We start from the raw sequence: 13,632 nt of genomic DNA on the forward strand, positions 1-13,632 counted from the left end.
CCCAGCTAACATTAGCCAGATAGCTGACTAGCTAACATTAGCCAGCTAGCTGACTAGCTAACATTAGCCAGCTAGCTGACTAGCTTAATGGGTGTTGTGACATGAGTATGAAATTGTAATTCTGGTTGTTTTAGGGACTCCTGAAATACCCAGCAAACCAGGCTGTCGTTTTGGGAAACAGTGGATGTATAGAATCTAGCTAGCTGAAGAATTTACTGTAAATTGAATGTACAATGCCATGCAGATAGATGAAATAACATAGCTAGCTATGTTCTTGCCTATTGTGCAGTGGATGATTAAAATCCCTGTATGCCCATGGATGTGTAGCTAGATATCTAGCCGATCTGTGTATGGACCCAACCGTTTGGTATACATATTAGTTCAGAACCTAGCTATGAACCTCAGCTATCATAGCCAGTTGTATCAACTTCAAAACAGCCTGAATGACATTAATGAAGCCAATGGATTGAGTAGAATATAATATCATGTTGTGCCAAGGATGCAAGTCGTATATACATGTAGTTATTACCATGCATGAGATCCCCACATTGTAGCATGTACGTTTAATATATTCACTGATCATGTACTGTACCTTGTCAAATAAATGTGCAGTTTAGGTATGAATGTCTTTGAGATTCTTTTTCAGTCATATCCAATACCAGGAGTATCAAATTCCAGTCTTTGAATGACGCTGTGTCTGCATGTATGTATTACAACAGTGTTTACCAATCTTGGTCCTGGGACATCAATGGTTACACATTGTAACTAATAGACTAGAAACAGGATTTAACTACATTTACATTTAAGTCATTTAGCAGACGCTCTTATCCAGAGCGACTTACAAACTAGTTAATTCATATATACAGAAATATAATGTTAAAAAACAGTACACTACACTTCCTATGCATCATGTAAATACTCTAACACCGGTTCATCTCAACATCTAATGCCCTACATCTGCATTGATCTGATAAACACAGGATAGGTGGAGTATTTCATCACATTACACTTCATTTCAACCAGTAGAGAATGTGAAACGCTTTATTGAAAAGCTCATTATCCAAGTGTTATAAATACAAGTTCAATCTGTACTTCAATGCACATCTGTTGTGCATTATAAAAACAGAGGAAGAAAGAGGAGGTGGAGATAGAGGTGTAAAAGACAGAAAGGGAAAGAGGTAAGCACATAGGAGCAGGGAAGGCAGCACATGATTACTGAATCACAGTGCTACATAAATATTCTCTCAGTTTATCACAATTACATAATGGTGTCTCACGTCGGCCTAAAGGTTATCTTAAAAGAGGGTGAGGTGGCGATGATGGGACTGGGGGTTGGCATCCTCTATCACATCAAAACATCTCTGCAGATGAGAGACAGATGGAGAGAGAGAGCATGTTTAAGCCTTGTGTTTTTATTTTTTATTCTAACATTGTTAGTCATCAATCAGGAGGTGAAATGCAAAACTGACCTTGGATCATTAACTCTGGGACTATTGCATCTCTATCTGTATTTCAATGTAAAGCATCTCTTTAATAATACTTCCTGTATAATATAAACTGACCTGGGATCATTAACTCTGGGACTACTGCATCTATCTGTATTTCAATGTAAAGCATCTCTTTAATAATACTTCCTGTATAATATAAACTGACCTGGGATCATTAACTCTGGGACTACTGCATCTATCTGTATTTCAATGTAAAGCATCTCTTTAATAATACCTCCTGTATAATATAAACTGACCTGGGATCATTAACTCTGGGACTACTGCATCTATCTGTATTTCAATGTAAAGCATCTCTTTAATAATACTTCCTGTTGACCTGACCAAATGACCTCTCACCTCTGATCATGCTGTGCCCTCTATGTAGCCAGTTCAGATGCAGGAGGGGTTCACCGACACAGCTGATATAACCTAGAGGATTTAGGGAGAAGGGGAGAGAGAGATGAAGTGAAGGAGAGTGCTGTTATTGAGAAAATAAGGTAGTTAAAGTGACAGTGTTCAACAGGAATCTGTGTGTGGCCTCACCTGGTGTCCACACCACACTAAGTGGCTGCAGAGTACTTCATGCTGAAAAACATGAACGGACACACGAGGACAAACAATATAGCGTAGTTATAGAAATAATGAAGCGTCTTACTATTCTCCATGGTTGGCCCTCTTGCCTATTCTCTGAAGGTGGAAGGAGCCACAGTTATACACCTGAACCTGTTTACTGCACAACACAATCCATCAATCAGATTGATACATGAGTGTGTAGGTGTGGGTTATAGGGTGTCTAATTCTTCTACATTTCTTCAATATTAGTGATTTAAAATAGCCTGTTTTGTTTTTGCACAGACATCACACCCTCACCTAAACAGCACCCTCACCTGAGAAGTGGAAATCAAAGGGAGAGAAACTGTGAATTGAATAACTGCAGTTGACATAGATAAGTAAATGGAAGAATACTCCTATTGCAATGTGAATGGCTCTTAAAAGAGCCTTTGGTTGTGCATAGTGTAGTCTATGGTGTTACCAGGGAACAGCACCCTCGTTGAAGAAGTAGGAGGTGAAGATCTCCTGCACACGGAATGCCTCTCTTGCTGCGTAGTTGGACCCCCTCCTTGAAACATCCTGCAGAGCAGCAGACTCCTCCTCTGGGACACGGCGGCGAGCTGCAGATCCCCTCCTGGTCCTCGTGTCCATCCTCATGAAGTTACGCAGGACACAGGTAGCCTTCACACACCTGAATTCCTCCAGGAGGCAGTCCCAGATGACCCTGGTCACCCAACCTTGCAGTGCCCTACACAGCAACTGTAGGCAATCGTTTTGCAGGAATCTCCAGTTACAAGGTATCTGTAGGAATATGGAAGACAATGTAATTATTAGACTGTTACATCACCAGGTCATTGTGGATTACTAAAGTATAATATCCCTGATAACAAATCATGATAACATTGGATTGATAGATGCATGGGCACACATATGTACATGTGTAGCATGTGACAATAACAGGATCATATCAAGGATAGCATCAGAAATGAATACATAAATACCACTTGAAGCTTGATGATTAGTTGATCATTTGAATCAGCTGTGCAGTGCTGAGGCAAAAACAACAATGTACCTCTTTGAGTCCCCAGGATTGAGAACCACTGCTCTTCATTGGGACCTCTTCATATGTAGACTGGCTTTCATAGCGCTCTTTATCTGAGGACAGAAAACCTCACAAGAAACACACTTCATTATAGTCAAATTACACCACACTGAATATTATGTTACTATTATCTCTGTCTGAAACACTCATCCAGCCATTCCCTCATCCTCACTTCTAGGGACAGGAACTACACAAAAGTACCTGCCCTATCCAGAATAGCCTCCTCTCTCACTGACAGTTGGGGCTGCTATCCTTTCACCCTCCATGGCTGTTAGCTAGCTACCTACAAATGCATTGGAGTTTGTTTTTTACAGTGATAAATACATCAAGATAGCTAGCTAATATGAAGTTAGACAGCTGATGATATTTAATTCACTTAGCTATCTATCTATACAGTATTTGAAGTTGGTTAGACAGCTAGCTAGCTCATTTAGCAGCTCGTTTGAGTTAGCCTGCACTGTAGCTAGTTAGCTAATAATACATCGTTGTTTTTACATTTTCCAAATCTATTTACTTACTTGAATAGGTTCTCCCAGCCATGTGGACAACTGGAAACAGGGCAGCAAAGTTTGTCCCCAGAGCGTTTTAGAGGATATTACTATTGAACTATGTACCCATTTAATAACCAGACCTTCATACAAACTTGCTCTGCTGAATTCTTGACGGAGTCACAACGGGCGGCCTAAGCGGCATCTAGTCCATCTGCTGACTGGACGCAGTTGACGAAAATTTACATTTTATTTTCAGACAACAGGTTAAAGTGTAGGAAGCATGAGTTTTTACTCACCAGTGTAACAACACAGTGTGGTTAAAGACTTAGTAACTTAGTTGTAGTCACGATCTGGTTACCTACAAGGACAAACAGTTAGGTTTTTTGTTTTAAATTTACAAAATTAAAATTACAAATTTACATTTTAAATGTTTTCGTAATACTCAAGTATTACAATTGGTTTTTTAGGGGTGTAGGGTGGAAGCTGTCTCCGCGTAACAGGGAATTCATGTCCGTCTGCTTCCTGTATAGGTCTGTGCTAAAACCAACCCCCTCCTTCTTAATCAAAATGTCCAGATAACTTGTTTAATGCGCCTCAAAGGTGAGGGTGAATTTCAGATGTTCATTGCTTGTATTGATGGAGTGGAATTGATGAAGTTCCTCTGCTGTCCCCTGGAATAGAAGGAACACGTCATCAATGAAGCCTTTTACAGTGCCTGATGAGGTGCTAGAATGGATTGTTAGGGCTGACAATCACATTCTTCTCTAACAACCCCACAAACAGATTGGTATAATTAGATGCTATTTTTTAAACTACAATGACCATAATGACCTGCATGTCTACTTGTCTTGTCTGTTTATTTTACACCTGCTATATAAAAGAGACAGAAGAATGCATGATGGTCAATGCTATCAGGGATCCTTGGGACATCCCTACCCTAAACCCTAACCTTAACCCCTAACCCTAACCCTTTTAAAAGTCAACTTCAACGGGCTAGGGACGTCCCAAGGATGTATCTCTACCTGAAAATACATGATCTAAGTGATTGATAGTTGGTATTCAGCAGTCATAAAGCCTTATTTACTTTAATGAACGACTAAAATAGTGATTTTGTCAGACAGCATAGACAGCAGCTCTACACTTGATTGACTGACTGATCCATTCATCCTTCCATCCCTCCTCAGCCTTCCTCTCCTCTGAAGACCCAGTGAGGGTGGAGCTCAGTCAGAGAGCTGTTGAGGGACTGGTTAGGAAGAACACTTCTACAGCCAGAGAGGTGAGAGGTCACACGTGGTTTAAATGGCAAATATTTGTGTTTCCCTTAGCGGTTCATCACATCAGCAAACGAGAACATGTTCCATAATCCATGTTTATTTACATTAGTGCAAATTGTCCACTGATATTGGTGTAATTTCTCACCCCTTTTGGCTGTATGAAAGTTTATTTCCCCCCAGGCACAAACATTTGTTCTTTGATATTATGAAGGTCATGTGCAAAATGTACTTTTCCCTACTAATTCACCCCATCTCTTTACATTGCTGATGCATATTTGGTGGCCTGACTTTGTCAAAGGCCCATCCTGGTAGATCTGAACCTAATGCAGCTTGGAGTGATCAGATGACAGAAGTCACATTTAGGTGCCAGGTGTAACTGAGGCCATAGATGCTCCATATCGAATGGAATAGCAAGGCCACAGAACATGACATAAGCAGAGCTGTGGGAGACCACCTCAAGCCCCTGGTAGAGCCGGGGGTGGTGTTTACCACTCCACCAGCAGAGCTGTGGGAGACCACCTCAAGCCCCTGGTAGAACCGGGGGTGGTGTTTACCACTCCACCAGCAGAGCTGTGGGAGACCACCTCAAGCCCCTGGTAGGAGCCGGGGGTGGTGTTTACCACTCCACCACGCCTTCAGCAGGCTGGAAATGTGGGATTGATCTGTTTGATCCATTTAATTGCTAAATTGTAGTTATTTCGCCACTAAGGTCTATTTATTGCCTTACCTCCGTACTCCATGTATATATATATTTTGTGTTACTGACTGTATGTTTGTTTATGTGTAACTCTGTGTTGTTGTCTGTGTCACACTGCTTTGCTTTATCTTGGCCAGGTCGCAGTTGTAAATGAGAACTTGTTCTCAACTGGCCTACCTGGTTAAACTATCATTATGACATCATGGCCACCTGGTTAAACTATCATTGTGACATCATGGTCACCTGGTTAAACTATCATTATGACATCATGGCCACCTGTTTAAATAAAGGTGAAATAAAAATAACATGTTGTTGTTGAAATCAAATCAAGCTTTATTTATACAGCACATTTCAGATATGGATGGATGCAACAGGAACAGGAAAAAAACAAATAAAAGACAATGAAAATAATCAAATATTTAGTACACAAACAGAAGAATAATGAACATTTTAAGGAAATGCCATTGATTAAAATGTTAATATATCCAACCCAACCCAAAATATTAGCTTGTTTTTTAGGAGGGGTTCTGAAAGACACTATGGGGGTGTCCACTGAAAATTGACTAGTAACAACAACTGGGACCTAAAAGACAACCACCATGAGACCCACTAAATCTGCCCAAGAAGAGGCAAACAAAAGAAAAACCCACGACAAACTTAAAGACAGGAAGCAAACCAAAAAGGTGGAGCAACTAAAGGTGTTGACTCTCCACATCTATCAAGACAACTGGAGCACTGGGCCAGACACTCTTAAATAGAACCTGGACCTGCTCAGGTGAAACACCTTCCCACTAACGAGATGGACAAGCCAGCACAGGTGTAACACATACTGACTAACGAGGTGACACCAATCAGTGCGTCCTACGAGCTAGACGTGCTAAAGTCCAACCTCAAAACATAAAAAAATATTTCTATATAATAATACACAATAGTATTCTTTTTTTCTCTCAAAATTCTCTTTATAGAATCCGAAAACTCATGGACACAAGCACCAAAAACGCTGTTGTTTTAACAAGTAGCAATAAATCACTGATATCGATTAGGGGGGAAATCAGGTTGTACCTGATGTTGAAACTAACACAACTAAAAAAAACACATGGAAATGGGAGATATATTTTACCTCACTGGTTAGAGGACAACCTGCAGAAAACAGTCAGCTACATTTTGGAGTGATGCATTTAAATGTAGAGGTCGCTAAACAAAGGAACGCAACACTTATTTGTCATCACTCATCGATATCATGCTGAAATCAACTGTGCGACAGGAGGGAGATGAGGTTGCACATCCTGTTAAAACTAACAGCTAAAAAAAAACACAGAATCTGGGAGTAATGTGTACATCCCTGGTTAGAGGACAACTTGTAGAAAACAGATCGCTACATTTTGAAGTGTTGCATTTTGATTCAAGTGGGTCACCAACGTGGGAAATGTAACACAGCTCTTTTTGTGTTAGTCACTTTTTTAGAACAGGGGACAAATGTTTAGGCTTCTACATTGTGACATTAAAATACTCCTTCTACAATGTTAAAACATTCTACATTGTGACATCATTAAAATACTCTTACTACAATGTTAAAACATTCTACATTGTGACATCATTAAAATACTCCTTCTACAATGTTAAAACATTCTACATTGTGACATTATTTAATTGATATCATGAAACAACTCCTTCATGTATTTGATGTTTAATCAGAGATCTTTTATCAGAGTATCTCTTCCCCTGTGTGTGTCCGCTTGTGTATATTCAGGCTTTTTGGCCAAGTAAAACTCTTCCCACATTGATCACAGTTATATGGTTTTTCTCCTGTGTGTGTTCTATGGTGTGTAGTTAGATAGCAAGAAGAAGAAAAACTCTTCCCACATTGATCACAGCTATAAGGTTTCTCTCCTGTGTGTGTTCTATGGTGTATAGTTATATAGCTAGAAGAAGAAAAACTCTTCCCACATTGATTACAGCTATATGGTTTCTCTCCTGTGTGTGTTCTATGGTGTATAGTTAGATGGCTAGAAGAAGAAAAACTCTTTCTACATTGATCACAGCTATAAGGTTTCTCTCCTGTGTGTGTTCTATGGTGTATAGTTAGATAGCAAGAAGAAGAAAAACTCTTCCCACATTGATCACAGCTATAAGGTTTCTCTCCTGTGTGTGTTCTATGGTGTATAGTTAGATAGCTAGAAGAAGAAAAACTCTTTCTACATTGGTTACAGCTATATGGTTTCTCTCCTGTGTGTGTTCTCTGGTGTGTAGTCAGATGGCAAGATTTAGCAAAACTCTTCCCACATTGATCACAGCTATATGGTTTCTCTCCTGTGTGTGTTCTCTGGTGTGCAGTCAGATGGCTAGATTTAGCAAAACTCTTCCCACATTGATCACAGCTATATGGTTTCTCTCCTGTGTGTGTTCTCTGGTGCACAGTCAGATGGTTAGATGTAGTAAACCTCTTCCCACATTGATCACAGATATAAGGTTTCTCTCCTGTGTGTGTTCTCTGGTGTATTTTAAGTTCTGATGAAGATTTGCAACATTTCCCACAGTCAGAGCAGCAGTGAGATTTCTTCCCTGTGGGTCTCTGCTGGTGTTTCTTGAGGAGTTCTGATCTGGAGAGACTCTTCTCTGCCTTGTCAGCATCAATAGGCTGTTGAGGCTCCCCAGAGATTCCACGATAGTCACATCTCTCTCCTGTGTGAACAACAAAGTCAGACGGTTAACGGAAAGGCTCTGGAGCAACGAACCGCCCTTACTGTCTCTGCCTGGCCGGTTCCCCTCTCTCCACTGGGATTCTCTGCCTCTAACCCTATTACAGGGGCTGAGTCACTGGCTTACTGGTGCTCTTTCATGCCGTCCCTAGGAGGGGTGCGTCACTTGAGTGGGTCGAGTTACTGACGTGATCATCCTGCCCCCCCTTGGTTTGTGCTGTGGTGGAGATCTTTGTGGGCTATACTCGGCCTTGTCTCAGGATTGTAAGTTGGTGGTTGAAGATATCCCTCTAGTGGTGCGGGGGCTGTGCTTTGGCAAAGTGGGTGGGGTTATATCCTTCCTGTTTGGCCCTGTCCGGGGGTATCATCGGATGGGGCCACAGTGTCTCCTGACCCCTCCTGTCTCAGCCTCCAGTATTTATGCTGTAGTAGTTTATGTGTCGGGGGGCTAGGGTCAGTTGGTTATATCTGGAGTACTTCTCCTGTCTTATCCAGTGTCCTGTGTGAATTTAAGTATGCTCTCTCTAATTCTCTCCTTCTCTCTTTCTTTCTCTCGGAGGACCTGAGCCCTAGGACCATGCGTTAGGACTACCGGGCATGATGACTCCTTGCACCAGTCCACCTGGCCGTGCCAGTTTCAACTGTTCTGCCTGCGGTTATGGAACCTCTACCTTTCCCAGACCTGCTGTTTTCAACTCTTAATGATCGGCTATGAAAAGCCAACTGACATTTATTCCTGATTATTATTTGACCATGCTTGTTATTTATGAACATTTTGAACATCTTGGCCATGTTCTGTTATAATCTCGGCACAGCCAGAAGAGGACTGGCCACCCCTCATAACCTGGTTCCTCTCTAGGTTTCTTCCTAGGTTTTGGCCTTTCTAGGGAGTTTTTCCTAGCCACCGTGCTTCTACACCTGCATTGCTTGCTGTTTGGGGTTTTAGGCTGGGTTTCTGTACAGCACTTCGAGATATTAGCTGATGTACGAAGGGCTATATAAAATAAACTTGATTTGATTAAAGGGCCACAACAGCAGAAATCCACTGTTTATTTGAGGTAAAAGGTGATGTCCAGAGGTCTGTTAAATTATTTTACAATTGTCTTAAGACAGTCAAACCTAAGCCGTGTGGCAGACGACCTTTGATCTCCAAAAAAGGCCCCTTTGTGTTTGCTAAAATTGCAGCACGAGGGCGATGCACACACAATTTGATTGCAGAAACACCTCCCTGCTAATGAGGAAACAACTAGTTATGGATGTAGTATATCTGGTAATGAGGAACCCACTAGTTATGGATGTAGTATATCTGCTAATGAGGAAACCACTAGTTATGGATGTAGTATATCTGGTAATGAGGAAACCACTAGTTATGGATGTAGTATATCTGCTAATGAGGAAACCACTAGTTATGGATGTAGTATATCTGGTAATGAGGAAACCACTAGTTATGGATGTAGTATATCTGTCTGGAACAAAAATGGTGAACAAAGATTTTAGTTTTCCACAATGTATTCTGAATATTACAGCGCAAGATCAGGAGTGCTACTGAAGGAACCTCACATTAAGCTCTGTGTCTATTCACTAATTCACCACCGTGGGGGAAAACTCAGGGGAGTTCTCATAGGCTGACAGCAATAATAGCCTCCATTTACATGTACTCAATTCTTGCTCGTACAATATGCATATTATTATTACTATTGGATAGAAAACACTCTAGTTTCTAAAACCGTTTGAATTATATCTGTGAGTAAAACAGAACTCATTTTGCAGCAAACCTTCTGTCAGGAAGTGAGAAATCTGAAATCGGGCACTCTGTTCCAGGGTCAGTTTATCAATTTGCATGTAATCTATGGGTCTACATGCACTGCATACGCCTTCCACTAGATGTCAGTAGGCAGTGGGAATTGGAATGGGGTGTATATCTCTATCTGAGGCCAAACAAGACCTGTTGGAGTGACGCGACCACTCTTTCTTTCGAATCGGTCACCTGGATTGCGTTCTGAAAACCTTTCGTTATCGACGTTAGATATATCCGGCTCTGATTTTATTCGATATATGTGTTAAAAACATCATCAACTAGTTATATTAAACCGACTTATATCAGTTTATATAAGTTTATTCCGATTTTCGATATTTTCTTTGTGATGCGTTCTGGGGATTTGGACACTGCTGCGCCACACTGCTAATGTTGGCTAGCGTTCTACAGATGAAGAGGGCATTCTACAACCAAACAACGATTATTCTGGACAAAGGACAACTTGTACAAGATTCTGATGGAAGCTCATCAAATAGTAGGAACCATTTATGATATTATTTCGTATTTCTGTCGAAAAATGTTTAGACTATATACCGCCCAGAATTCGGGCGCAGTTTCGCTATAACGTAAGCTGTATGTCGTAATAAGGTTATTTTTAAAAATCTAACACAGCGGTTGCATTAAGAACTAGTGTATCTTTCATTTTCTGTCCAACCTGTATTTTTTAGTAAAGTATATGATTAGTTATTTGATTAGATGATGTGAGTGTCAGAAATATATCCGGATTATTTTGGGCAGTTTGGCTAGTATTCATTGTTCAACCACGAATTGTACCGCTAAATATGCACATTTTCGAACAAACCATATATGTATTGTGTAATATGATGTTATAGGAAGTTTGAGAAGGTTAGTGAAAAAAATTATATATTTTGCTGGTTTATTCGCTATCGCTAACGTTCCTTGATTGAATGCGGCTGTGTGGTAGGCTATTGTAGTAAGCTAATATAATGCTATATTGTGTTTTCGCTGTAAAACACTTAAAAAATCTGAAATATTGGCTGGATTCACAAGATGTTTGTCTTTCATTTGCTGTACACTGTGTATTTTTCATAAATGTTTTATGATGAGTATTTAGGTAATTCACGTTGGTCTCTGTAGTTATTCTAGCTGCTTTGGTGAGATTTTGTGATGGTGGCTGCAATGTAAAACTATGATTTATACCTGAAATATGCACATTTTTCGAACAAAACATATGCTATACAATAAATATGTTATCAGACTGTCATCTGATGAAGTTGTTTCTTGGTTAGTGACTATTTATATCTTTATTTGGTCGAATTTGTGATAGCTACCTATGCAGGAAAAAAAGGTGAAAAAAAAAAGTTGGGTCTTTTGCTATCGTGGTTAGCTAATAGAAATACATATTGTGTCTTCCCTGTAAAACATTTTAAAAATCAGAAATGATGGCTGGATTCACAAGATGTGTATCTTTCATCTGGTGTCTTGGACTTGTGATTTTATGATATTTAGATGCTAGTATTTACTTGTGGCGCTATGCTAGGCTATGCTAGTCAGCTTTTTTACTGATGAGGGTGCTCCCGGATCCGGGATGGTGACTCGTGAGAAGTTAACATCCGCTAACCATGTGTATGTGACCATTAACATCTGCTAACCATGTGTATGTGACCATTAACATCTGCTAACCATGTGTATGTGACCATTAACATCTGCATGTGACCATTAACATCTGCTAACCATGTGTATGTGACCATTAACATCTGCTAACCATGTGTATGTGACCAATAACATCTGCTAACCATGTGTATGTGACCATTAACATCTGCTAACCATGTGTATGTGACCATTAACATCTGCTAACCATGTGTATGTGACCATTAACATCCGCTAACTATGTGTATGTGACCATTAACATCTGCTAACCATGTGTATGTGACCATTAACATCTGCTAACCATGTGTATGTGACCATTAACATCTGCTAACCATGTGTATGTGACCATTAACATCTGCTAACCATGTGTATGTGACCATTAACATCTGCTAACCATGTGTATGTGACCATTAACATCAGCTAACCATGTGTATGTGACCATTAACATCCGCTAACCATGTGTATGTGACCATTAACATCCGCTAACCATGTGCATGTGACCATTAACATCTGCTAACATCTGCTCTCATCTGAGAGAGGGGAGTGAAAAGGGAGAGAGGCGGAGAGAGGGGAGTGAAAAGGGAGAGAGGCGGAGAGAGGGGAGTGAAAAGGGAGAGAGGCGGAGAGAGGGAGTGAAAAGGGAGAGAGAGAGTAAAGAGAGAGAGGGAGTGAAAAGGGAAGAGAGGGAGTGAAAAGGGAGAGAGGCGGAGAGGGAGGGAGTGAAAAGGGAGAGAGGCAGAGAGAGGGAGTGAAAAGGGAGTGAGGCGGAGCGAGGGAGTGAAAAGGGAGAGAGGCGGAGAGAGGGAGTGAAAAGGGAGAGAGAGAGTGAAAAGGGAGAGAGAGGGAGTGAAAAGGGAAGAGACGGAGTGAAAAGGGAGAGAGGCGGAGAGGGAGGGAGTGAAAAGGGAGAGAGGCGGAGAGAGGGAGTGAAAAGGGAGAGAGGCGGAGCGAGGGAGTGAAAAGGGAGAGAGGCGGAGAGAGGGAGTGAAAAGGGAGAGAGGTGGAGAGAGGGAGTGAAAAGGAAGAGAGGCGGAGAGAGGGAGTGAAAAGGGAGAGAGGGAGTGAAAAGGGATAGAGGCGTAGAGAGGGAGTGAAAAGCGAGAGAGGCGGAGAGAGGGAGTGAAAAGGGAGAGAGGCGGAGGGGAGTGAAAAGGGAGAGAGGCGGAGAGAGGGAGTGAAAAGGGAGAGAGGCGGAGAGAGGGGAGTGAAAAGGGAAAGAGGCGGAGAGAGGGAGTGAAAAGGGAGAGAGGCGGAGAAAGGGCAGAATACCTGACCACTGTGACTGACCCAAACTTAAGGAAAGCTTTGACTATGTACAGACTCAGTGAGCATAAAGGTCAAATGTGTGATTTCATGTACTGGCACATACAAGAAAACCAGGTTTTAAAGGTCTGTTCAATAGCTATCCCATCATTACAAAACAGTTGAAAGGCTAAGTCTATCATCTCCTGAGAAGTGGTAACTATTCACATGAACTTTTCAAAGAGGTTTGGTGCCCCCTGGTGGCTGAACCCGAGATCAATGAGAGATCTTGTCAGAAACAATGACACAGTCCCACTTCTCAGCTATCTTTATTTACATCAAACTAAACTAACTGCTATCTTGAAATGTTGAAAACGTGTTTTTAAATAGCTCAGGCTGATACCCTACCTGAGCGAAAAACTGGCACTTTAAAGGAGTCTAATTTTGTCAAAAATGCAAAAATTATAACAATTTCAACTCACAGGTACATTAATAGACCAAACACAAACATCTGTCATCTCGAAATGTCCTAAAAGGTTCTAAACGGGCCCCCTGGGTCTACACCTGGAGAGCAGATGGGCACATCTGCACCAGAGCTGAAATTTCACCTGGAGAGCAGATACTTCAACTCGACAGAGGTCAGAGTGAGGCTCTTCTCCCT

The 13,632-nt window shown here is 41.2% G+C and overlaps 3 protein-coding genes across 5 annotated transcripts in view; 2 read left to right on the top strand and 1 right to left on the bottom strand.

Moving 5' to 3' along the window:
* LOC139548391 (zinc finger protein ZFP2-like) overlaps nt 1-13,632 on the top strand; it is a 315,038-nt gene that overhangs the window by 205,048 nt on the left and 96,358 nt on the right. The gene's annotated exons all lie outside the window — the stretch shown is intronic.
* Nucleotides 1-13,632, top strand: part of LOC139548509 (zinc finger protein 180-like) — a 284,664-nt gene that overhangs the window by 189,482 nt on the left and 81,550 nt on the right. The gene's annotated exons all lie outside the window — the stretch shown is intronic.
* LOC139548897 (zinc finger protein 180-like) overlaps nt 1-13,632 on the bottom strand; it is a 324,124-nt gene that overhangs the window by 166,311 nt on the left and 144,181 nt on the right. Inside the window, exon 2 of one of the 3 annotated variants that reach the window (XM_071358836.1) lies at nt 5,951-8,285. The exons of the other annotated variants lie outside the window; for them this stretch is intronic. Coding sequence (XP_071214937.1) covers nt 7,309-8,285 — 977 coding nt within the window. The 3' untranslated portion in view covers nt 5,951-7,308. Of the gene's footprint in view, nt 1-5,950; nt 8,286-13,632 lie in introns of those variants that run through there. 3 annotated transcript variants of the gene reach the window in all.

The sequence above is a fragment of the Salvelinus alpinus genome, chromosome 2, assembly GCF_045679555.1.
Source record: "Salvelinus alpinus chromosome 2, SLU_Salpinus.1, whole genome shotgun sequence".
NCBI classification, from domain to species: Eukaryota; Metazoa; Chordata; class Actinopteri; order Salmoniformes; family Salmonidae; genus Salvelinus; species Salvelinus alpinus.